Source organism: Rhamphochromis sp. 'chilingali', assembly GCF_963969265.1.
Source record: "Rhamphochromis sp. 'chilingali' genome assembly, chromosome: 16".
Taxonomy (NCBI): domain Eukaryota; kingdom Metazoa; phylum Chordata; class Actinopteri; order Cichliformes; family Cichlidae; genus Rhamphochromis; species Rhamphochromis sp. 'chilingali'.
This window is the reverse complement of record NC_137943.1, coordinates 12,145,040-12,171,980: the sequence shown is the minus strand read 5'-3', so window position 1 is coordinate 12,171,980 and position 26,941 is coordinate 12,145,040. Positions and strand designations below refer to the sequence as shown.

The 26,941-nt window shown below is 42.1% G+C and overlaps 2 protein-coding genes across 6 annotated transcripts in view; both read right to left on the bottom strand.

Annotated features, from left to right (window-relative positions):
- Window positions 1-25,202, bottom strand: part of wls (Wnt ligand secretion mediator) — a 30,165-nt gene extending 4,963 nt beyond the window's left edge. The window contains exons 1-7 of one of the 2 annotated variants that reach the window (XM_080907376.1): window positions 24,949-25,202; window positions 20,878-21,150; window positions 17,621-17,745; window positions 15,369-15,530; window positions 14,643-14,779; window positions 11,741-11,909; window positions 10,395-10,514 (exon numbers count right to left, since the gene is read on the bottom strand). In XM_080907376.1, the coding sequence (XP_080763502.1) occupies window positions 10,395-10,514; window positions 11,741-11,909; window positions 14,643-14,779; window positions 15,369-15,530; window positions 17,621-17,745; window positions 20,878-21,150; window positions 24,949-25,054 (1,092 nt within the window). In that variant the 5' untranslated portion in view covers window positions 25,055-25,202. The remainder of the gene's footprint in view (window positions 1-10,394; window positions 10,515-11,740; window positions 11,910-14,642; window positions 14,780-15,368; window positions 15,531-17,620; window positions 17,746-20,877; window positions 21,151-24,948) is intronic. The other variant, XM_080907377.1, reaches the window with a different exon arrangement.
- Window positions 1,226-10,388, bottom strand: LOC308412800 (uncharacterized protein). Of its 4 annotated transcripts, none has more exons than XR_013974626.1 (2): window positions 1,957-10,388; window positions 1,226-1,709 (listed from the first exon to the last, which is right to left on the bottom strand). XR_013974626.1 is itself a non-coding variant. In XM_080907375.1 (2 exons), exons 1-2 carry the CDS (start codon window positions 7,747-7,749, stop codon window positions 2,670-2,672), a joined length of 4,914 nt encoding a protein of 1,637 aa, XP_080763501.1. In that variant the 5' UTR covers window positions 7,750-10,388; the 3' UTR covers window positions 1,226-2,669. The 4 variants fall into 4 exon arrangements, 2 of the variants coding, with proteins under 2 accessions (XP_080763501.1, XP_080763500.1); XR_013974627.1 differs by having other exon boundaries at window positions 2,258-10,388; XM_080907375.1 differs by having other exon boundaries at window positions 1,226-2,676; window positions 2,843-10,388.
- Window positions 25,203-26,941: the final 1,739 nt, after the last annotated feature.

The following is a 26,941-nucleotide window of genomic DNA, read 5'->3' as shown; positions in this document are numbered from 1 at the left end:
GTCCCCCACTCGTTACCTGTATGAATGGCACCTGTTTGAACTCATCATCTGTATAAAAGACACCTGTCCACAGCCTCAAACAGTCAGACTCCAAACTCCGCCATGGCCAAGACCAAAGAGCTTTCGAAGGACACCAGGAAAAGTATTGTAGACCTGCACCAGACTGGGAAGAGTGAATCTACAATAGGCAAGCAGCTTGGTGTGAAAAAATCAACTGTGGGAGCAATCATCAGAAAATGGAAGACATACAAGACCACTGATAATCTCCCTCGATCTGGGGCTCCACGCAAGATCTCATCCCGTGGGGTCAAAATGATCATGAGAACGGTGAGCAAAGATCCCAGAACCACACGGGGGGACCTGGTGAATGACCTGCAGAGAGCTGGGACCAAAGTAACAAAGGTCACCATCAGTAACACACTACAACGGCAGGGAATCAAATCCCGCAGTGCCAGACGTGTTCCGCTGCTGAAGCCAGTGCATGTCCAGGCCCGTCTGAAGTTTGCCAGAGAGCACATGGATGATACAGCAGAGGATTGGGAGAATGTCATGTGGTCAGATGAAACCAAAGTAGAACTTTTTGGTATAAACTCAACTCGTCGTGTTTGGAGGAAGAAGAATACTGAGTTGCATCCCAAGAACACCATACCTACTGTGAAGCATGGGGGTGGAAACATCATGCTATGGGGCTGTTTTTCTGCCAAGGGGACAGGACGACTGATCCGTGTTAAGGACAGAATGAATGGGGCCATGTATCGTGAGATTTTGAGCCAAAACCTCCTTCCATCAGTGGGAACTTTGAAGATGAAATGAGGCTGGGTCTTCCAACATGACAATGATCCAAAGCACACCGCCCGGGCAACAAAGGAGTGGCTCCGTAAGAAGCATTTGAAAGTCCTGGAGTGGCCTAGCCAGTCTCCAGACCTCAACCCCATAGAAAATCTGTGGCGGGAGTTGAAAGTCCGTGTTGCTCGGCGACAGCCCCAAAACATCACTGCTCTCGAGAAGATCTGCATGGAGGAATGGGCCAAAATACCAGCTACTGTGTGTGCAAACCTGGTAAAGACCTATAGTAAACGTTTGACCTCTGTTATTGCCAACAAAGGTTATGTTACAAAGTAATGAGTTGTATTTTTGTTATTGACCAAATACTTATTTTCCACCCTGATTTACGAATAAATTCTTTACAAATCCTACCATGTAGATTCATGGATTTTTTTTTCACATTCTGTCTCTCACAGTTGAAGTGTACCTCTGGTGCAAATTACTGACCTCTGTCATCATTTTAGGTGGGGGAACTTGCACAATCGGTGGCTGACTAAATACTTTTTTGCCCCACTGTAAATCAAGCTTCAGTAGTTGCAAAATTCTCTGACCTGTGACATCTCACATTTGATGATGCCTGTTCACAGGAGAAACAGGCTCCATCCATTGATTTCCAAGAAATAGGAAAAATACCAAATATTTCATCCGAACAACATTAGCAGTACATTCAGTGAGTGTGAGGTAGATTTGTGACAGACAGGTGAAGGACACACAGAAATACAGATTCTTTGATTTGTTAGTAAATGTTCTGTCCTTATTGTGCGTCCCTTTGCCCAACTTGACAGACAGCTAACGGTTCCAATGAACATTGGAGGCGGAAGTAAGTTTAAGGCTTTTTACTTCGTCAGTAGTTCAATGATTGACATCCTTTTCTTCCCGTAAAACTAAAAACAAACACAAAGTAAATGTCACAAGATGTCTTTTCCTCTTTACACACACTTCTAGGATATGAACTATACTGTTATATAGTATGTGTAATCAACAGCGACTCAGTATTGATCACAATACAACTTAGCGAGTTTAGCTTCCTCAAAGATAAACATAGCACATGAAATAACTGGTTTCTAAACAAATCTATGTAATAGAAATGCACCAAATAAACTTGTAAACATGTTGTACATTAATACTCACAAGCAATAACTCTCCAAGGCAGAAACGTTTTAAAGAGCAACAACATATTCTGCAGGCTAACAAGCGACCAGCTTCCTGTTTCCTCTACCCACAGGAACACAAAAAAACCCCACCAAAATAAAAGCTGGTGAGTATTTCCACTATGACCAGCAGAGGGTGCTGAAGAGAAAGAACCTATGCATGCCATAACACTCCCCGTCTGGTATTGTAAAATACCATTATGAACCAACTGAAACATCATAAACTGCAAGATTTTACAGATTATATCTGAATACAATGTTTACCATCATGACACACATACTTCTCAGTCCTTTGGGGACATCAATAACACTGTCTCTGACACAGGTCTCAGGTAAGTATTAATAGTTCCATTTCTCGAGACCCTCACTTCAATCTTCCTGACCCTGCCATCCTTATCTGGGAAGATCTGGTTGACAAGTCCCATTGGCCATTCATTCCGCCTCGCTTGTGCGTCTTTGATGAGCACCAAATCTCCCACCTTGAGGTTTGTATGGTTACGTTGCCACTTGTTCCGGCTTTGCAGTGTCCCTAAGTACTCCCGTCTCCATCTGGTCCAAAATGTGTTTGCAAGGTGTTGAACTTGCCTCCACTGCTGTCGATGGAGATCTTTCTCAATAAAATTTCCCGGAGGGGGAAGAGGAGTGCACACCTTCTGAGTGAGAAGCATGGAAGGTGTCAACAGGAAGGGTGTGTCAGGATCTGTTGTGATAGGAGACAAAGGTCTAGCATTAATGATGGCTGTTATCTCTGCCCTCTCAAACTGAAGAATCGACGCAGGGAATTGATGAAACTTGATGCGTCCATCGACTCAATCAGTTCAATGTGCACAGCACGTGTGCTAAGACACGTAAAAAGAACAGCCCACCTTCTGCTATTTGCCTGGCCTCCTCTTGTGCGCCTTGTGACCACAGACCAAGGGCCAAATACATCCAAACCCACGAAGGTGAAAGGAGGTTCGGTGCTGATACGATCAGAAGGCAGATCTGCCATTCTTTGCTCAGTTGCTTTCTTCCTAAGTCTGTTGCAGGTGATACAGTTGTGGATAATCTGTTTGATTAGCCTCCTTGCTCCTGTAATCCAATATCCAGCAGTACGGACTGCACCTTTTGTGAACACCCGTCCCTGATGCATTACTCGCTGGTGATGGTGTTCTACTATCAACTTGGCAACATGGCTACCACCTGGAATAATGAGAGGATGTTTCTCCTTGTAGTCGATGTTGGCGTGTTTGAGCCTTCCACCTATCCTCAAGAGTCCTTCATCATCACAGTAGGGATTGAGTTTTTGTAAAGAGCTGTGTTTTGGTATGTCTTTACCATTAGCAATACAGGCAAGTTCCTCCTCAAACATTTCCTTCTGCACACTTTTGATGACGACAATCTCAGCCTTTGTCAGTTCCTCTGCTGTGCGAGACTGTTTGCAATGATGCCATGAACTGCAAGAGGGACCTTCATCTTTGCTCTTGAAGACCTTTGCAATATGAATGAGCAAACTAAGGGCCTTGAGGAGTTTCTTCAAAGAGGAAAAACGTCTGAACCTTTGCGATCCAAGCAGAGACCCATCATTACTCGTGTGAGTGACAAAGCTGCGTATTTCATCATCCAACTCGGGGTCCACAAGGTCATAGGTTTCAGCTTCTCTTGTAACACTAGCTTGTAACAAGAAGGCAGGTCCTTTAAGCCAGGCACTGTCACCAAGCATGGCGGCAGGCACCGAGCGTGTGCCTATGTCAGCAGGGTTAGAGCTCGTAGGGACATAGTGCCATTGTTTTGGTCCTGAAATCCTCCTGATTCGCTGCACCCTGTTGCCAACATATACATAGAACCTCTTCGTCTGGTTGCTTATATAGCCTAAAACCACACGACTGTCTGTGTAGAATTCAACTGCCTCAAGATTTAGGTCCAGTTCACTTGTGATGACTTCAGCAAGCTCTGCAGCTAAAACAGCAGCTCCCAATTCCAGTCTTGGAATTGTATGAGCAGATTGTGGGGCCAATTTTGCTTTCCCTAGAACGAAGCCCACCTGATGGTTCTGATTTTCGCCAGTGGTCTTTAGGAAAGCAACTGCTGCAATGGCTTTAGTGGAGGCATCTGAAAAGATGTGTAACTCTTTTCTGATTGCTGTTGACATCGTAGCAGAAGCGTAGGTCCTTGGAATATGTACATTCTTGAGATCGACAAGAGATTCTTTCCATGTATCCCACTCGGCCTCCCTTTCTCTAGGCAGTGGAGTGTCCCAGTCTAGGGCCTCACTTGAAAGTTCTCTCAGCAGCATCTTTCCCTGGATTGTAACCGGTGAAGCAAATCCTAAGGGATCAAAAAGACCATTGATTGTAGCTAAGACACCTCTCTTTGTAAAGGGCTTCACTGTCTCTGCTACTCGAAAGGTAAAGGCGTCTTTCTTTAGGTCCCATATCAGACCAAGACTTCGCTGTGTAGGTGTCACATCAGTCTCCAGATTTAGCTCTTTAAGCCCCTTTGCACGGTCATCTGGAGAAAACGCATCAAGAACCTCAGAGCTGTTTGATGCTATTTTATGCAGGCGAAGGTTAGATGTGGCAAGCATTTCCTGTGCTCTCTTCATTAGATCAATAGATTCACTGGCTGTGGGCCTTGACATAAGCGCATCGTCAACGTAGAACTCCCTCTTAATGAAGCGTCGTGCATCTGATCCGAATTCCTCTTCACCATGAGCTGCTGCACATCGAAGGCCGTATATAGCTACGGATGGTGAGGGGCTGTTGCCAAACACGTGAACCTTCATTTGATACTCACAGATGTCATTGGCAGGATTGTTGTCTTCATGCCAGAGGAAGCGCAAATAGTTTCGATGGTCCTCTCTTACAATGAAACTGTGAAACATCTGTTCAATGTCAGCGGTTACTGCAACAGTTTCACGTCTGAACCTCAACAATACTCCCAATAAGCTATTATTGAGGTCAGGTCCAGAGAGGAGAACATCATTGAGAGAGACGCCATGGCACTTTGCACTTGAGTCAAACACAACCCTGATCTGATCCGGCTTCTGAGGATGGTACACCCCAAACGTAGGTAAGTACCAGCACTCCTTGTCCACCTCAAGTGGAGGAGCCAGTTCAGCATGGTCACGATCAAATATGTTCTGCATGAAAGCAAAGAAATGCCTCTTCATTTCAGGCCTTTTTTCAAGGGTGCGCTGAAGAGAGGATAAGCGTTTGACGGCCTGGTCGCGATTGTTGGGCAGCCACTGGCGAGGTCCCTTAAATGGAAGTGGCGCCACCCAGCTGTTGCTGTCATCTATGAACATCTCTCTCTTCATGACCTCTAGGAACAGTTTGTCTTCAATAGAAAGGCCGATTTTGTTATCGTCCTCGAATGTATCAAAGATGGTGCTTCCAAGAGTGCATGCCTTAACTATAGGTGTTTCGGTGGTAGGGAAGGCTTTACGCTCAGACTTGGACCCATAATTCTCTTTGATATGAACCATATTTGGACATGGTCTGAAATAGGATGGGCGATTGTTCTCAAGCACATTAGTGTGATAGGCATCCACAGCTGCAGGCTTATGAGCATCACCTAAACAGACGTCACCAATGATGACCCATCCCAGGTCCAGTTTCTGTGCATATGGGGCATTGTGAGGACCGTTTCTATGCTGCCTCGCTTTGTGGACACTAAGTAGGTCACGTCCAAGTAAAAGGAGGATCTCAGCTTTGTGATCGAGTGGTGGGATGAGATGGGCTATTGGCCTTAGATGAGCATGTTCTGCTGCCACCTCAGGGGTAGGTATCTCAGCTCTGTTACTCGGAATGTTATTACATTCAATTATTGTCGGCAGCGTGACTGATGTGGCTCCGTCTAGTGACTCCACTACAAAGCCTGTAGCTCTTCTACCCATCATTTCTGTTGTTCCCGCACATGTACGAAGTGTGAATGGAGATTCTGACCCCTCTATGCCATAAACATCAAAAAACTCTGACCTGGCAAGTGACCGATTACTCTGATCATCGAGCACGACATAAGCCTTTGTCACTCGCTCTGGCTGCGCTTTTGGGAAAACCTTTACCAAGCAGATCTTAGAACAGGATCTTCCTCTCTGAGCTTCTCCACATACTTCAGTACAAGTCGATGTTATAGCAGGCTGAGTTGTCTCTTCTGTGCCCTCCCCGCCATGACCAAAGAGAGTTGCAGGAGGTGGTCCTGGATGAAGGGCAGAGATATGATTCCTGCTTTCACATTCTGTACACTTGATTGTTGTGCTACAGTTCTTGGCCATGTGACTAGTGGAAGAACAGCATCTAAAACAGATACCATTGTCCTTGAGGAAGGTCTTACGCTCCTCAATGGGTTTATTGCGAAACCCTCTGCAGCGCTTGAGGGGATGTGGCTTTTTATGAATAGGGCACTGCCTTTCCACATCACAGGTTTGCTCTCTCACGCTGTCTTGGCCAGCTTTCCCCTGTGATATTTCCGTCTTGTGAGCAGAGACCAAACCCTTATAGGTCTTCCTCACTGTAGTATCTGACCTAAAGTGGTCTGTTGTAGATGCTAAGAGCCTGAAGCCTGGATCATTGCGGGCTTGTGCCTCTCTGCAGACAAAGTCACAGAGAAAGGAAAATGGCGGAAAAATGACACTATGGTCAACTTTATACCTAAAACCCTGAGAGAGCCACTTTTCCTGGATATTGTGTGGTAACTTGTCCACAATTGGAGCGACACCACGTGCAGTGTCAAGATAGCTTAGCCCTGGGAGATAACCCTCTGATTTTGCTGCCTCAACCTCTTGCAGCAGGTCACTAAGCTCTCTCAGCTTAACAGGATCTTTGCTACTGACCTTTGGGAAGTTTGTAAGCCTGTCGAACAGTGTTTTTTCAATTATCTCTGGAGAGCCAAAACATTCCTCCAAACGCTCCCAGGCTTTGTCCAGTCCAACTTCAGGACGACAGACATGCACTGTCTTTATTCTTTTCACATGCCGTGCTGAGTCGTGCCCTAGCCATTTAATAAGGAGGTCCAACTCCTCACTGGGGCTGAGTTTTAGTCCACTGATTGCATTCAGAAAGGAGGATTTCCACGCCCAGTAATTTTCAGGGCAGTCATCAAACTTTGTGAGACCAGCATTAATAAGATCCCTCCGTGCCAAGTACCTTGCTATATCACCCACCTGAGCACCGCCATCTGGTAGGAGTTGAGGTATGACTCGATCAGGCGACCTTTCCCTTGTGCTCTCTGGTGGGTGCGGTGTTGAGTGGGGATAAATACCAGACTTTGGTTCCTGAGATAGCCCTGATGTTGGAATGGCTTTGTTTCTCATTTTGAACAAGTGAGATTCAACATATGGAGTACCAAAGCTTTGCCTGGGTTGAATCGTGGGCTTCAGCTCATGAACAGTTGACTCTCTATGCTCTTCCTCTGGTTTAGCACTCTCGGTTGGCTGTAGATGCTGCTCCACATACTGCCGTGTCCTTTCAGCAGTCTCTTCAAAGGCTGGTTTCCTTTCAGTTTTGACAGACTCCTCTGCTGCAACCTCAAGGATGCTGGCTTCAGCCATAGCTGCTGCTACCTCCTTTTCATACTGTAAAGTGTTCAATTTGGCTTCTATGCGAGCCTTTTCAATCATCATTTCTGACTCTATTTTGGCATAATCAGCTCGTGCGCGAGCTGCCTCCAGTTTAGCACGAGCTGCAGCAGCGGCTCGACTGGCTGATGATCCACTCGATGGTATAGAGGCCACTGACCTGGTCTCTAGAGCCGACAGCTGCGTTATTTCTTTTGTGACTTGTGTGTCCTCCATCCCACAATGCTGCTGTGTGGCAAGCGTAAGCAGTAGTAGAGATGAGACGTGCTGGCAGACGAAGTTGCTGTCTTTGATTATCTCTGCCTGCTGAGAAGCTGCTTTTTTACTGTTCTGTCCTTATTGTGCGTCCCTTTGCCCAACTTGACAGACAGCTAACGGTTCCAATGAACATTGGAGGCGGAAGTAAGTTTAAGGCTTTTTACTTCGTCAGTAGTTCAATGATTGACATCCTTTTCTTCCCGTAAAACTAAAAACAAACACAAAGTAAATGTCACAAGATGTCTTTTCCTCTTTACACACACTTCTAGGATATGAACTATACTGTTATATAGTATGTGTAATCAACAGCGACTCAGTATTGATCACAATACAACTTAGCGAGTTTAGCTTCCTCAAAGATAAACATAGCACATGAAATAACTGGTTTCTAAACAAATCTATGTAATAGAAATGCACCAAATAAACTTGTAAACATGTTGTACATTAATACTCACAAGCAATAACTCTCCAAGGCAGAAACGTTTTAAAGAGCAACAACATATTCTGCAGGCTAACAAGCGACCAGCTTCCTGTTTCCTCTACCCACAGGAACACAGAAAAACCCCACCAAAATAAAAGCTGGTGAGTATTTCCACTATGACCAGCAGAGGGTGCTGAAGAGAAAGAACCTATGCATGCCATAACAGTAAAACAATTTTAGACGTAACTACTGAAATAGCACTGTGATAAATTACTCAGATTAAAGATTAATTCTAGAGGATATTTGGACCTGTGCAGTTATCCAGCATAGTTTTGTGACTTGGCGACACAACTTGTGCCTCAGCACTCCATAACCTCACACTGTAACCACTCTAGCACCTTTATGGTTCCTAAACACTTAAAGTGCAATAATACCACTGACAGTTGATCACTGAATGTCAAGGAGGGAAAAATTAAAAACAGATTGAGCTACAACACTGGCATCCTATTACATAACCACACCCAAATTCAGTGAGCACTTTAGAATGACCCATTTTTGACAAATGTTTGTAAAGGCAGACTGACTGGCTAGGTGCTTAATTTTATACAACTGTGGCAACTGAGCTGAAAACACCTGAATTCAAAGATTAAGAGGTGTTCCTCAATACTTCTGTCCAGACACTGTACCCAGGATTAAGACGAAGATGAAAATATCAACAGGCACCATCATAATATTGAGACTTCTCTGCAGAAGGACCCAAAAGGCTCATCATGCTGCTTTACATGAAGAGATCCTGCTGTATCATGCCACAAGAAGAGCTTTAAGGAGACGACGTGAATGTCTTCAAGTAGTTACGGTAGTAAGCTACTTGAATCCAGAAAAAGCATTGGGAAAGGACTGAAGTTTAATATTCAGCACAAGTTGACCAAGCTGAAAGAGTTCAGAGTTAATACACACCAGAGGTTATAAATGATGCCAAAAGGTGTGTCTATTAGATGTTGACAGGGAGAGATCTAATAAACTTTTGTGCAGCAGATACTTGGATGAGTAATAGCACGAAAAGGACAAGTGTAATTAATAAAGTCTGTGATATCTGCAGAGACCAACACCAAGGATTTGGAAGTTGTTTGGCAACATAATAAGCACACCTGTCTAATGTATGGAATTTTTTAAGACAGCAGAGTCATCAATTATTTAGTAGTCACCTGACCATCTTTTTCTGTTTTGATTAGTCAAAATGCCTGGTGTGAAAAGTCTTCATGTACACAGTCTGAATCTGTCGTTCAAATTTGTAACAACATGATCAAACACTTTAGCATTGTATAGTGATTTGCTGGCGTCTCTACGTGTTACAGTGCAATTAATACACACACACACACACACACACACACACACACACACACACACACACTTTGTTTATGCAAAGTGGGCGGGTACTGGGATAAAACTTCTCTAGTAGTCTCACCAAAGTCATCTGTCAATGGGAGGAACAATACTGTTGTATGACAAGGTGGGAAGTACATGAGCCCTACACAAACACAGCCTCAAATGTATGAAGTGCCATAAATGTCAGCTTTTGATCTCACAAGAGCAACTGAACATCTGCATCACACATGTAAAATGTACCAGTCTCTGATCCAACAGGGGACTTTTAAAATATGATGTTCCCTTCTATTAACATCTGATAAAACCCATTTGAAAAATACAGTGATTGTGCATACATTGTTAATCATATCAGCTCAAGCACAGATCACGGCTGTCATGCAAAACTGTCTTGAACTTTTACGCATTAACATAAAGCAAAATTAGATAATGAACAGAATAAACAGGTTGTACAGAGCAAAACCTTGAGAACAAGCAACCAGGTTTAAGAACAGGCCATGGAACCACACCACGTACAAGCTCAGGTGTGTCAGGTAGAGATGTGACATTGCTGCAGAGGCTTTAGCATGCCAACGAAAACAAGTGGAGCAGAGCCAGCCAGCCAACAGGAGAAAAGCCTGCTGTGCTACAGTCCAGAGAGTTGAGGCGGGACAAAGAGACGATGAACCTGTCTGAGGCAGACATGGAGCTCATCAAGACAATGGTCACTGTGTTCAGGTGACCAAAAAAAAGCTGATGTCTGATCATCTCCGTGACTGCCTCAATCCAGGCCAGATTACAGACGTCAGATAAAAATGACCTGCGATTCTTTTGTGGGATGACAGCAAAATTCAGGGAAGATTTTGATGGCTGGTACACAGAGATCACACATCTTCAGTTCTTCTCTGCCCAGAACCAATGTTTCAAAGAACTGTGTTTCCTGGACAAAAATGACAACAAGATAAAATGGGCAAAACCACTTTTCCAAACTTTATAGTGTGACGTGTAGGTTTTTAACATGAACCCATGACAAGACTCAAGTTTTATTGTCCTTATTCAAAGAACAAAGCTTTAAGTCATGAGAACCATGTGGGTTTTTTTGACATTACTGAAAACAAACCCAAACAAATATGCATATAATGAAACACTGAATTGAACTCTTCACATCTGTCATATTTGCTTGTTCTCTAGCTTTCAGTTAACAGTTCTCTGTTTAGCTGTTAAGGGTCTTCTTTAAGATGAACACTCACTCAAAAAAATATATTATTATTTAATTAAACTGAGAAATAAGGAAATTATATAAATTAAGAGTCAAGTCTTGCAAGTGATGAATATGGAGATGCAAGATGTACTTCAAAATAAATACACCTTTACACTGAGAAAGCATAGAGTAGGATCAAGAAACAATAATCTGCACAAGTCCTCTGTGATTACACATGCAAGTGCATGGTGCTCTGCATTTTCCTATATCAATATGGGGGCTGGAGTGAGAAAGAGAAGACAGTGTGCAGTAGCTGAGGCATTCTCCTGAGCATGCATGCAGTCCTTGCTTTTATCCGAGCCCGATCATCCTTTCATTCAAACACCATAATTCAGGATACTTAAATAAAAGTGAGATTAAGAAACTGTTCTGGCTCCTTAAGAGTCACCACTCATGTTATGTAGTGTTATACAAGTTCATGCAATCTTTATTCGTTTCTGGCACACTGTTCATTTTATTTTGACATTCTACCGGAAGTGCTACTTCTCATTACTTCCTGTCTAACGGGAGAAGGACAGTTTGCTACTCCTGTGCCTGCCTATGCTACCTCTTAAGCCAGCACAGTCTGTAAGTTGGCAGTATTGTTGTGTTTTATGTTAGCACTAACTGCCGTGTGTTGTTTGTGATATTTTGAGAAAGCAAATTGACTCAATGATGTGCTTTATTAGTCATTAGCCTAAACGCTAATTAGCGCTAGCTAACCGCTAACGTTAGCTTGTTAGCTTGTTTCGTTCTGCTTTGCTTTGCATAGTAACAGGTCATAGCATCTTCTAATTGTAAGAATGTTTGCTTATATTAGCTCACATGGGATATTTTGTGTTTGTTTACAGAAACTGTAAGTAAGATCAATAGCGAGTCAGAAAAACCATGCACAAGACCAAAGTAAATGGAGCTTTGTACAGTACCATGAGGTGCTCCCCGCAGAAGATGATCCAGAAGGAGAGCAGCATCGAGTAGAAGATGCCCTGCCTGATGTCTCCAAAAAGCAGCATCCATGTCCAGTTGAAGCCAACAGAAAACCACTCCACTGGGATGTTGATGAATGTCATGGAGATTCCTAGAGCCAAGATTACCCTAGGAAAGCAAAAAAAACAACAACCATAAATTCAACATTACCTACTTTGATGACTTATGTAATAATATGTGACTCAGCGTAGGAAAAGCCACCAAAAGATGTAAACCGGTTATTTCAGCTAAGAACTGGACTTTCCGATATTTCCAGTGTTTATTATCTAAACTCCGCGGTCTATAGATTTCTCTCAAAACTATGTGTGTGTGTGTGGGGGTGGGGGGGGGGGGGGGGGGGGCGCGGGGGGGAGTGTTTTGTACTTAACACTTTCTAATGTATAAAAATTAAATAAACATCATTTTGACCCAAATTCTTGTCTCGCAAACCTCTGGGCTATGAGCGGTTGATTGCTGACCTTCCCAGTCAGCAATCAACCGCTGCACCTCCCGCACCTCCCACCCCTCTCCACCGCAGTCATGCTGGAGTCGTTTCCATCTTTAGCCTGTTGTGTTGATTTTTTTGAATGGACACAGTTTGACATCTTCATGTTAAAATTAATATAATAGAAGATTGAATTAATCTATTTTTTGCATGTTTATTGAAAAATTTTGAATTTTTTAGGAAAGAAGGGGAAAAAAAACAGTTTGAACTAGCCTGGTTTTCATTTGACGCATCGAATATGGTGGCATATAAATGAAGTTTCATTGAACATTTCATTGAATTTGAATTAAAGACTGGGGAAGTAGGACTCCCAGTGGGATTTACTGCCTTCTGAGGTTGGCTGTTCCAAGTGATCTGGATCATCTTTATCATAGTGAGACATTCTCATCCTGAAGTGTGTTTTTATTTTTATAAAGTTACATCCCAACAAGTATTATTTGTTACTTTTAAAAAAAAAAACTTTAAAAAAAGAAAAAGTATAAACTTCTGTATCTGGACTAAAACTGTTACACACACATACATTTTTTGTTTTAGGCTGAGCATTTACTTAACCAGGCTTACTAGACTTCAGGACATTGATTAACTTACCCATTCAGCTACAACCACAGCATGTTCCCACAGAAGCTTGACTTATGCGTTTCTAAATCATGTATTTTACCTAAACAGCCTCATTACTGCTAGACCTTGAATATCTGTTTCATGAAATCTAGAGTCCAGTGAACTGAGAACAATCACCACAGAGAAAAATTAGGCTCATCTTTTTAGCAAATTGCAACAGGTCCCTGCATGTGACCAGCTGATAAAACAAATACTGTAACTAGACAGATAAGAGGGCAAAACAGAGCTACAGAAGATAGATGGGTACAAACACTTTATGATAACACTGTGGGCAAGAGAAGTAATCTGATACACATTCTAAGCAATTTGACGCCAGAAAGTTCTGCAAAGTGAACAAAGTGAAACCACATTAGACCGGTATGTATGGAATGTGTCCAGGGCACCATCGACACAGGCAGGAGAACTGGGACCTGCATACGCCCGCATGTGTGAAAAAAAGTCAAAGGGTTAGGGTCAAGTTTGTAAAACTGAAGTGGCAGACTTTTTTTCCCCTACTTAACATGGGACAGCATGAAAAGTACAGGTGTAACTAATAACATGAATTATTTCTTAAGTGCATTTGAGTATGTCAGGCAATAGATGTGAGCAACCATCAACATTATCATTTGTTTTCTGCCGTAGCAACTCAAAATGTCTGCTGCGTTCCTGAGGAGTTGACATTTTCAGCACGTTTCCAATGACAAAATAAAGATGTTTCATATTATCCTGTGTTCCCCCTCACATCCATACTCCTCACAACTTTAGAGAAAGCCTGAGGTTTACCATTCTGACACCTATGTGGGCTAGTATGGCAGGAGACTCTAGTAAAGCTTTTAAAGCATGAAAAAATCATCCACTGTCCACAAATAGGGTACAATTCGCACTTCCTGAGAGCCTGCTGGTCATCTGGGAATAAGAGCCTTGAGCTGGAAAACACAGAGGGAAGGAGAGATACACTGTGTGTGTGTGTCCCGGTAGCGGGTGTGTTCCCATTCCTAAATGCGTGTGTGCAGCATGTGTCAGCTGAGTGCTAGCTTGCAGATTTTGTAACGTGTTTCACGCTTCGCCTGGTTTTTCCTGTGGCGCAGAACGCTGCCTCTTACTGATCTGTCTTCTCTCCATGGCAGGGGGTTAGACAAACACTGGGCTCGGAGCATGACTTCAACTTGTTCACAGGGCAGCACAACTGCCTCCATGTGTTGCTTGAACCTTCATCGACTTGGCTTGGTTATAGAATTAATACAAATATTTGAGGAGGTTTTTGGAATATACAAAAACAGCCATGAAGATTTCTCATGTTTCCCACATTGTTTTGCTTACACCACCTCATTGAATTTTCAGTAGTTAAAAAGCCAAGTGCGAAATGCCAACATTCCTAGATACCATTCCTCCTCAGACGCTTGATGAATAACACCCTCTGATCTCAGTGACCTATACTGTACACAGCTAGTATGACCTACTTGTTCTTTTCATCCATAGTTAATATGTACTTTCATCTAGTACATGCGCTGAAGCTGAGCTACTGTGTTATCATCTAACAATTACATGCAGGTCCTCAACATATCATTTATCTGTAATCACTGAGCCACAGTTAATTCAATTATTTGAATCTTCATCACTGGTCACCTGAGGGTAGATGGATGAAGTGAAGAGAAAGGTGGATGGCAGCAGCAAAATTTTGTGTTATTTGGAAACGTAAAAAGAAAAGTTGCACTTTTTTACAGATCATCACTATGATACTGATAATGAGGGGGCCTTACTTCTCTAGCAGGACAGGAGGTCTGCTCATGAGGGTGATGCGTCTCCAGTACCAGATCATGATGATGAGGATGCTGGGTGTGAGGAAGGTCTTCATGGCAAACCAAACTTTGGTGAAGCCACCGTTCTGATGAATTCCCTGATGAGCAATAAGAAACGCTATCAGTGTCAGTGCACGGTAACACTAATAGAAGTTTTCCACTAAAACCTACTTGGCTCAATGTGATTCGACCTCACTCCATTTCAGTTTTTTTCCCATTACAATTAAGTACAACATAATGTGTGGGGGTCAAAACGTACAGCATAATAATGAAGGATGTCAAGGCGTTGGTATACCTGCTGCTCAATGTATTGTTTTTTTGTGCAGTCATTTCCTTTGTTGTTGGGTTTCAAAAATTGCATTTTTGATTTTGTGTAGGCGACGCTCTCATGACTCATCAAGTGATGCTGCTGATTAACCAGTCCGTGGCATGCAGTCTGTTGACGTACATTTTTGGATAGCCTCAGCCCCTGCTGTGCAGGTGCTTAAAAAAGGCCTGATAATAGGTACTACTATCTAATGGAAAACCCTAAAAACTTAGGCGTGTTGAGCAGAGCAGAGTAGGTACTAGTGGAAAAGGGCTATAACAGTACATCCCTTAACCCTTTAAAGCCCAGCATACTGTATTTGATGCATGTGTTTTTGTGAGAGTTTAATGGGGTAATGACATGTCATTGTGAAATCTTACAACAAGTCGGATGTCTCTGATCTCTCCAATTCCCACATTGATCTTCTTCCTCTCGTTGACAGGCAGGCGAATGTTGAGGAGGTAGTACTTATGGGCCACGCTCCCCACTTCCATGAAAGGTAGCAAGTCGCACTCGTAGTAACGGCCCTCATTCTCGTGAGTCTGGAGTAAACAAGCATTTGAAAACACGTTTACCTAAAGAGACAAGCTACTTGAATTTATTTTAGGTAAGCATCAGCATCAACAGTTCTGAAACTGACTATATCCACAAGATTAGCTGAATGTAGCTTTGAGGCAGCAGTGTAAGTAAATACAGAGCATTTTCCATTCTTCTTTCCCACAAAAATGTAAGCACAAAAATAGCCTAGGCAGTGTTTTCATTGAAAATTTTGAGTATAAAATATCTCCTTAATACTTCAGTTTAACTAATTTACCCATGTAACTTGTCAGAAGCCTTTACAATATAAAATATATTAAAATAATATAAACATTTCTACCTGGGATGCTGTACCTTGGGCCAATTTTTTTTTTTTTTACCAAGGGTTCAATTGCCTGCTTTGTCACTAGATCATAAATTTGGGTATTCTCACTAAGGCTAATGATACAGACCTTTTTCATAATATGAAGAGACTTTGGAGTCAGAAACCATGCGATTCATAATATAAACTAATATATATATAATAACTTAACTTTACAGATCATTCTTGTATACGCTGATAAAAAGGTTACATTATTAGTACAGCAATTTATCCATCTAGTTTTGCAATTAATACCTAAACCGAGTATCTTTTCCATAAAAGCTTTGTACCATATTGTTTCATATTTCTATTTAACAGCAGTTGTGGAAAAATACTATAATACCTCTCCTTTTTCAAGAGTTATGCTCTCACCTTTTAACAAACCCCATTACCCCTTATTGCTAGACAATAACCGACTAAATATGATTCAGAGAGGAGAACCGAGTTCTTGGGTAAATTAAGGGTGTTGCATCTAGTTCAGACATGTCTGTAAAAACAGCAGGGCAGACAGAGCTGTACTTTAAACCTCTAAAATACTTTATACTTATACTTAGGGCTGGGCGATATGACCCAAAATTCATATCTCGATATTTTTTAGCTGGATGCCGATATAAGATATATATCTCGATTTTTTTTTTTTTAAGCCATAAGTTAAGAACAAAAAGAGAGTTCTAGTCACACTGTGTCCCAGATGTGGGCGCTTTTATTTACATACAGCGTAGATGTACATGAAGAAATTACTCAAAAATAAATTATCAGCATTTATTAAATAATCATGGTCCATAAATAAAAGAAAACAATGTTGTTTTTGTGCATAACAAAAAGCTCACAATTGTGCAGTCAAAATGTAAACTAATAGACGCTGAGCATAATAACAAAGAGACAGATTTCACAGCTGCACCACGTCTCTGAACAGGTGCCATTTGTGGTCCTTATACACACACAGTACGGTAATATTACGTTGAAGCACAGTACTATCACTCCGCGAGGCTCCTCCCCGGTAGCCGTAATCCTCCAAGACAATCCATCAAGCGGTGCAGCTCCGTAGCTTAGCAAAGTCATATTAAAACATTTTTTGACAGATTGCCGAGCGCTGTGTACCACATAAAATCGGTTCGCGGTCAGTAAGCACAACCAGAATTCATACATAAGGCGCACTGTCGAGTTTTGAGAAAATGAAAGGATTTTAGGCCGTGCAGCCCCTCCGGGCTGCATGTCGTTAGCGCGGTTAGCTCGTTAGCGCGGTTAGCTCGCTAACACGTTGACGCCGTCCAGCCCCACGCACGGTAACTCGCTAACGGAGATTTTCCGCTTTCATCTTGTCATTGCCTGCAGGTGAAGCTATGGGGGAGGCGGAGTTGTGTTCAGTGAAGGAGAGGCGAGGCCGAGTAACGTTGCGTAGAGACAAAAGTGGACGAAAGAGAGGCAAACCTGCGGCTCCACGAGTATAATTATAACGTAACATAGACTATATCGATATAAACGATATTGTCACATCTTATATCTCGTATGAAAATATATCGATATTTTTAAAAAACTCGATATATCGCCCAGCCCTACTTATACTACTAATTTTTTTTTTTTAAGTACAGCAAAGAAATTAAGTTTGCACTGAGTTATTGAAGCTACAGGACAGAGGCAAGCCCAGACATGACACAACTTTGGCTCTGTGTGCCAAGTCAATAAAATGAGCAAGCTTTTGTAATTTAAAAGTCGAGCTACAGTCTTAACTACCTTGGTAGCGGTGAAGTTGCAGCTGAGTTTCCTCTGCTCGAAGGAGTGAGCCATCTCTGTCCATTCACTGTCCATATCATCTCTGTAGGCCAGGCCAACGTCAATGTACACCAATGATCCATCCTCTGGGGAATAATAATCATCATCATCATCATCACCACCACAACAACAAGAAGTTGCTTTTGCATTAATATAACACTTGATATACATATTCTAAGGACAATCCTGACAATAATAAAGAAGACAGAGAGAAACATTTTTCCCGATGGAAAGAACAAAGAAGGCTCTGAATAATACATATACACACATGTCTGCATTTTGACGTGTGTTGTGCCTCGTCACTGCACAAACCTGCTGCCTCTTATCATCCTCGCAATGAGATCAAATTAAAATGTGGTGACAGACAGCCACAGCCTTTTCAGTATACACCCACCAAATGCTCTTAGCAGTGGACGCCTAGCTTTTTTCCTTGTATGTGTCAAAATCTGTAGAACGTTTAAGAAGCAATCAGTGAGTTTAATCACTGGCAATCGGCATTTGCATCAAAAACTCAAGGGTACAGTTCAAACTGGCATACATTCATGTAAAGTGCAGATCACTGGCGTGTTAAACAGTGGTCCTGCAAATCTGGAAAAGTTCTGAAACACTCGTATTAATAAGATTATTTCTCAATATCCACGTGTTCGATATGGTTCCTTCCAAAGTAACCATAGCAAGGTTACTTCCCAATACACCCAAACTTCAACAAGACCTTAAAAAACCCAGCCCAGTGAATCCAACAAAAAGATCCAAAGCCAAGCTATTAAAGCTCCATCTTTAGATCACATTACAAAGCCAAGTGTTTTCTCCTCCAGCCCTCCAGAGAGCCTCTTGTGCCGTTATGAAACAAGCTGGAATGAAGAGAAAGGAACCCGGTGGCCTCTGCTGTAAGACAGGGGGGAAAAAAGGAAAAGAAAAAAAAGGGGAGAGAGAAGAAGAGGGAGCCAGATGAAAACTGGCAGCCGACTGTCTCTGTAATGCCCTCCCCTCTGCCATTGGTTGAGCCGGCCGCCCTCAAATGTCAGCTCGCTTCATGCAAACATTCCAGTCCACTCCAGCAGCCATTGCCACGGAAACTAAGCCTCCTCAACAGCTGTGTTATTGCTGGACCTGGGCCAGAAAGGGGGTGCTTGGTGCTGGGTGGAGTGGGGCAGGTGGGTGGAGTGGTTAATAAGGGTGACGCTCTTCTCTGGGATGAACATTGTTACACAGATAAGGTAGTCAAGGAAGAGATGGCCTTGTGTTACTTCGTCATACACCAGCAGAACAGAATCCACCCACCTTTGTGAGCTTGCTCTACTCGGGATTTAACCCTCATGGTATTTTGTTACCGGCAGATTCACAAAGTGGCTCCAGCGTTTCAATTGGGAGCTCACTGGCATTTTATGAAATCAGAATCAATGAATTGTTTTATGCAGTAAGGTTTATTGAATAAAAATGTAGACATGGCCTAATATTAGAAGTTGCGTCAGACAACATAAAATGGTGATTTGACTACCTGATTGTTCCTCTTTTATAAGATTAAAGAGCTTTCTGTAATGTGAGACACAAAAATGCCTCACATTACGCAATGCTTATGCCAATTTAGGCAGTCTGTTCGTTACCCGCCTCTTATTTTTTTTCAGTTTCAAGCTTACCTCCTCAGGATAAAAACGGAACAGGCAATAATGTTGTACACTAGAAAAGGGATGTAAATTATAGGGTTTAAAATTGTCAACTATTTTACATTTCAAGGTGAGATTCCTGCTTTTTCCAGCACTACCCGATTTCTACTAAATGTGGCACTCTGCTTCTTCTGCATCCATTTGTTCTCACAGCACCTCGCATAGCTTAGAAAGATCAAAATGAGTCGATGACATCTGGCAAAAAGGCTTGTCTGTGGTTCAGGCTGAATCACTGACTCATCTGTCAGACAGCCAGGCAGTAAACAACCCACAGCCCCCTGACACAACCGAGGCCAAGAATGTGAGCAAGTAAGGGATGCTAATGAGTAGGACGCCACTGTACCATGACTGTTTAGACAAGCCAGACCAGAAAGGCAAAGATTCTGAGGTATTTTGCCCTCTTTGTTGCTACAAATACTTCTCATCACCTTTGAGTGTGCTGGCCTACAATGGATTGTATTAAGGCTGACAAGCATGTGTCAGTCTAGATAAGCCTCTTTACATCAAACGTTCCCATCGTACTCAACCTGACATTCAAATACTTTGCTATGCATTGCAATCCATTTGAAGAAAATTTTTCATTGAGATTCAAATCGACTTCCCCAGACTCTGCTGGTGATCCAGACTCTCATTAGACTTTCTCATCATCCTCTCTAATCCCTTCTTTGAGGATTCTAAGCACCCTGCCATGACACCAAACCCTGTCTTCTCTGAGGTGCTAGTTATTTCCCTTCTCCCCCTCCTCTGAAGTACTTCGACGCATTATTAGAATGCTGCAGATCGAGCTGTGAACTAGTACACTTCACAACAATGTTGTTTTAAATTAGGAGAAGATGCAAAAAATGTTTCCAGTGGGAGACTGAAGACATCAAAAGGCAGCCTGGATCAGCTGCATAAACAAAACCAATGACAAATTTCAACTTTTTTTCCTCCCTAACCCATTACAATTACATCTCAAACAGCTTACACATGGGCAATATCCCTATCAATCTAAGCTTATGTTTAAAAAAAGAGAGTTTGAATTGGGATAATGAAATATCCAAGATGTATGGAAAACAAGGAAATGTAATTGGCCTAAAGCAACCAACACCAATACCTGCCTCAACAGTGACTGACAAAGACCCTGAGATCTGCGAGGCTTTTGAGACGAAACAGCAAGACATTCATCTTTGTTTGCTGCCTGTTTGCTGCCTTTCTGTGCCATACATTTAAGGTAGACGTTCTGAGGAATTCTGAGTGTTCAGGGAAGGTGAAAGAGGGAGGAAAACAAGAAGAATTGTACTGAAAAAGATTAGCTGTAGCTGACTTTTACAACGCTGGTGACTTGAGATTACAATAGTTGTGAATATTTCAGAGGTTAGCTTTGTCCAGAGCCTCTGTAAATAGTTTCTCTTCAGATTGTGAAAGCAAGAAATACCACAGAGACAAAATATTGACAAAGTTTGTGGCATGCAAAAAAAAAAAAAAAAAGCCATGTCCTTGAGACAAAACATGGGCTATGTTGCCCCATCCCTTATTTTCCTTTAAAACCCATAAGACACCTTTAGTTCTCACCTATCTGGTTGTACATCTTGAAAGCGATGTCAAACTGCAGAATGACCAGCATGAACTGGAACCACGGGCTCATCTCCTTGTTGGGAAGAGGAATGTGGACAGCAAACACAATGTTGTTAGCCTCGATCCTCTTGGCCATGGCTTCATCAAACGACCGGATCTTATCACACTCCTTTCGGCCCCAAGGCATGAACCATTTTGTTTGCTGCGGTTTGTTCGGTTTATCCACGCATTTTGTGGCCAAGTAGTGGACTGCTGTGGTGGGGCTGGGAGCTGGAAAGACAAAGTGGTAGAGGTTAGACTAAGTGTCAAACTGAAATACTGCAGGAGTTTTGTTTTTGCTTTTGTTTTTAAATGGTCCTACCATGCCAGATTTGCCCTCAAACTAACAAATCGCATGAAATTATTTTAGCCCAAATATAATACATCAGTCTTCAGTGCTGCAGATTAAACTGTTCAAGGACAATGTTAAGAGCTTAGGAACAGTTGCCAGTTTGACTTTCAGCCAAATCAGTACAAACACTTTGGTAATTACTTTTTTTACACTGTTTAGGAAATGCCTACAAGCAAGGCTCTGTCTGTGAAGTGAGAGGGAGGGAAAATTCCCGAAAGCTCTCAGGCACCAATTACAGTGTTCACGCATTGAGATTCATGAGCTCGACAAGACTGCTGTTTGCAGTCTCTACTCACAGGAACTATTGTAAGAGAACAAAAACGGCCATTATCATGACAGCAAAGAAACTCTGGCACCCTGTTGTAGAACCTAGAGGCCTGATGTGAACGACACCTGAAAGGTCTGAGTGAAGGTGTAGACACACAAAACAAAAAGCCCCCAAAAACCCCAACATTAATTCAGGAAATGATGCGGGACAATCAGCAAATAAGTGAATCTGTTAGATTTATAGTGGTTTAGCATTTACCTGCAAGCCCTTATACATTACCGGCTCAGACAAAGGTCACTTTTGTATTTATACTCCTCATAGCGCAGACATACACACAGAAGTAGCACAAAGAGCCAATGTAAATACACAGTACTTGCCACAGCAGTAGTGACATGTGAGGTCAAACTTTTCTGATGATTATAATTTGGCAGCATTTTAATAAATCATTCTATACACTCTTTAGTAAATTGATTTAAAAAATGCATCCAAACAGCTGTAAATGACCACTTTGTAGGAAATCATTCACCTGCAGCGTATAAACCAACAGAAGAGTACTGAAAGTCGTTTGCTGTTGGAATCTAATCAGCCTATCTGTGAAGTCAAGTAGTTACAGAAGTTACCACTCTTGCGTTAAATGTTTACAAGTGTTAACTCTCTCCCTTTATATGGTGACGCTAATAGATGCATCTTGATGCTTGGTCACGGAGCACGCATTTCACATACTAGAATCAACTGAATGCATCAAACTACACAACTTCCTGTTAACGATTTGTTAGAAGCAGTCCCATTAAGACCAGCAGTCTCACAATAGGGTCACATACACACTTAATCTAGTGATATTAGTTTCTGGACAGAAATGCTCCAGTTTTGTTCATGCTCCCCCAACCTTGTTGTTGTTGTGTGTGTTTTGTTTTGTTTTTTTAAACAATTTGGTCTCATGTGTACTGACTTAGGTTGATATGAAAAAGGGTATTAAAAGTAACGTGAATTAGTAAAAACTCAACATACATGACCTTTGTCTTTGGGGAATTCTCTAAAACTGTCTTTTTTCTGAGCAACTCACAGAGATGCATCAGAAAAGCGGACATAAAACAAGTATAAACACCCTTGTGCTGTTGTTTACTGTGATAAGTAAATGTTATGCGGTCTGACCCAGTAAGATTATCAGTATGCCTTTCACAAACCATATTAAGATGCCATCAGAACAGAAAGTAGTTCTGAAAGTGGATGTTGTTCTTCATTAATACAATATGGCCTCAACTTTTCAAATAATTTCATTCATACAATAAAAACTCTGAAAACCTAAGCCAGGAGGTCTGCACTACACTGCAGTGATGCAAACTTAAAATCAGAGCCATAAGTCAGACACTAAACTTGAACTGAAACAAGCAGTGAAGTAAGCAGATTTAATTTTTTTAAATTTTTTATTCTTTATACACTTCCCACCGACAGACTGAATAAAAGAACAAATGGGTACCTGGGAGTTATGAAAGTCAAAACTAGGACAAAGGACATAAAAACACATTTATGCCTCAAAAATGTTTTGATTTGAATACTGGCTTATAACAAGCAGGATGTGGACTCAAATCATGCAGATAAAACTTTGAAATGGCTTCAATCAAAAGGTACGCAAACAAAATCTCACACTCTAAGATAAATATGCAAAATGCTGAGCAAATCTGAAAGAACTACTGGGAAGTTATTAAGCTCTTAGTAAAATTCCTAGTATGGTGACATAAGCTGTAATCACCGTCTAGGGTACTTGTAGGAAGTACTGACTCGTGAGGATGAGCATTCAGAGGTTTGAGTTTTCACATCCAGGTTGTAAAAGAGATTAGTGGTGTTTCAAAGACGATGCAAAGCTCTCTTCTCCATCTCTACTGTTAGAAAGCACCAACTCATAAGTGGTAACGCTGTTAGACCGATGTATTTTTCAACCTTTTATCGTGTCCAAAGGTGCAGTAGCCACAGAGGGAAGAAAACCGTGTGCACCTGTCCAGAAAGATCCTGTTACTTATCTGAACATCTAAACATATCTGCTCACTCCAAATCAAAAGCTAAAGGGCGGATGCCACGGTTTACACACCTATAGGCTCTCGCACAGTCATAAAACTCCACCACGAGGATCTTTATCTGTGCTAAAGGCTGTTTGAAATTAAACATTAAAATGCACACAGAGCAACAAGGACGACCCACTGGAGTGAATTAAACCCAGTTATCTGGATCCCCTCGGAGTTCAATTATCAAGTGACCCCGTGAGTCCAGAGGCACACCAGCTCCTCCAGTCTCTATCCCAGTGTGTCCAGAATAATGGCCATCCCCTCAGCCCGCTGACCCCATGCCGTGTTCCCGGGTTTGTCGGGAAACAAGGGGAGAAAACCCCCTTTCTACTCAATTACCCTCGCCGCCCCCGGCCACCGAGCAAACACAAAGGAATCTGGCTTCATTAAAACCATCTCAGCCAGGAATGAACCAAACAGGCTAATTTATCAGCCATGTAGAGAGAGGGAGAGGGGGACTGGCTGGTGGGTGGTTTCCAGACTCTAAAAGCAACACAGGCATCTTTCACATGGACCCAACTTCTATCGACCGTGCTGTTGCACTGCTGGTGGGGCTTGTGCGAGCGTATTTGAGTGGGTGGATTTGAAGAAACTTGACAGCAACTCCAATACAGACCTGAAGGCAAAAAAATGCAACGTTGACAGCTGCGCGTGTATGTGTGTTTCTGTGCAGGTCTGTGCATGTCTGCCTCGATGCAAATGAAACTCGTGGAAGACGGGAGAAACATTAATGCTCTGCCTGCGAGGCCGTGGGGATTTGGGGAGGAAAAAAGGGGGAGACAAACGCAGGGCGAAGGAAGGAATGAAAGGAAGGTAGAGATGCTGCCTGGGGGCCCCCACACAGCGGATATTATATACGGGGAGGAGGGGGGAGAAGAGGGAGAGGAGAACATTCGAGTTGGGATCAAAGTAGTCGAGGGAAGGAAAAGACAAAAAAAAGGTATCCCAGAGCTTTTCTGTGTTGAAACAGCCCATTAAAAGTGTGATGTTCTGCGTTATTTTTAAGCACAGAAACGAAGCCAACTGGTTGTGGGCACGCAGGCAGCGAACACCTTGAAACAAAAGCAGTGATTTAGAGCGGAGGTGCCATTTCGTCTCGAAAGGTAAAAAATACGGCTAAAAGTTAGCGCCCTTCGTCTTTTGTTTCACCGGGAGCGTTTATTACCGCTCCTATCAAGGTAAATAGCGACGAACTCAACTTAAAAGTTTTCCGTTTTAGCCTTTTATACACGTTAACCTTTAAATACCCGCGAGCACGCGCGTACAAACACAGACGTTAGCTTGAAAAAGCACGTAATAAAAGTACAGATAAAATTGAGGCAAGGAAAACGGGGAAAAAAACAACTTACCAATTAAACCGCCGACCATGAAGGCAAACGCCTGGAACAAAAGCAGAATAACTCCCACTATCACCAACTTTTTGGTGCTCATATTCTCAATAATAGCCCCCGCCATGGCGAAGGAAATGTTGGATTGAAAATATCACCACCGAGCGAGAAACAGTAATGTTGGAAGGACAAGAGGGGGAGAAGAAAGCGATGCATCCACTGCAAGTAGGAAGGCAAGCTGGGCCCCCACCGCTCTGCTCCTGCCTTTCAACTTAGGAGGAGGAGGGAAAAAACAGGAATCACATGACCGAATAGCGCTCAGCTTTATCCCTCAACAGCCAGCTAAGATCAGGGGGAAGATCTGTGGAGCGCCACCGCATTGCATTAGAGGCTGGTAATGCAGGTTACTGTGTCATTGAATGCCTGTAATAGCGTCCCTGTTGTGTGGGACAGGGCTATTTAAAGGAAGGTTTGTGAGGTCCCATCTCATGTTTGGAGCCGTCGACACATTGTCCCCCTAACCTATTCTTGGTCCAAGGTAGGAAGAGATATAAATAGGCGGCTGCACAATACTTAACTGTGTTCTGTAAGTTCAGATTTTTCTGGGCACGTGACATACTCAAAGGTTTAAGCCAACTAATGTTCGACAGTTAAAAATAAAATAAAAAATGTCACTAAATCTTCCTGGTTCCTAGAGCCAGTAGATCAGACTTTCGCTGTCCCTCCAAAAAAAAGAGCCAATTTAATTGCTTATAATTTGTAATTAAGTCTTCACATTACATGTAGTAGAGCAGAGGTGTCAAACGTAAGGGCCGCCAAAGATTCCCCACTGTATAGCTTGGAAAATGGGAAGACATTTATATATTTTAACCTCTTAAATGTATTTCAGTTTTACTGCTTTTCCTATTGATGAAGACTTCTCCAATGCCCATTTATATTACAACAAAGTAATTAACTATCCTTTAAACAATTAAATAGCAGGAAAAAAATATTTTTCCCAACATTTCTTTCTATAGAAATTCCTCCTGCAGTTGTAAGGAGGAAAATGCTTCAAGCTAAACAAGCTGCTTCTCTGCATACAGACTGCTTTCATTTTGGCTTCTTAATTCAGTAATGGTGTGAGTGTGAAACTAATTGAATGGGAGCTGCTGAAAGAGCCCTTTTGTTCACGTTTAACTTATTGTATAGAGGTATAGGGAAATAATTAAAAAAATACACTAAATTCTCTTTTCAGAAATTACAGAAAAGGACAATTTGCATAATACACAAACATGAGTATCTTCAAATCAAATCACTTTTATTGTCACATCACATGTGCAGGTACACTGGTACAGTACATTCAAATCAAATTCAAATTTTATTTGTCACGTACACAGTCATACACAGTACGATATGTAGTGAAATGCTTGGACAACTGCTCGTGACCTAAAGAAAACGAAAAAGGAAAAGGCTATGAATAAGATAGGAAATAAATATGAAAAATTAAAAAGGGTAAATTTAACTAGGAAGGAATAAAATATAAATTAAGGTTAAAAATGAAATAACTGTACAACACAAATTAGAATGAAGGGTAAATTTAACTGGGAAAGAATAAGATAAAATATCTAAATTAAAGTTGAAAATAAAATAACTGTACAACAAAATACACAATATAGAACTATATAAGAATGTATGAAGAAATCTAAATATAAATAAATATATACACAATAACAGCAGCTGTACAAGTATTAACCGGAAATGAAGAATATAGTGACCAGTGTTGTGCAAAAACAATGTCCAGAATGTCCAGTGTGTGTGTAAGAACCATATGTGTGGGTCAGTACTGTGTGGTGGTGTGATTGAGAGACCGTATCGCCTGCGGGAAGAAGCTCCTCCTCAGTCTCTCTGTGTTGGTCTTCAGGGAGCGGAATCGCTTTCCTGACCTCAGCAGAGAGAACAGTCTGTTGTTGGGATGGCTGAGGTCCTTCACGATCTTCCTGGCCTTGGTCCAGCACCGCCTGCTGTAGATTGAGTG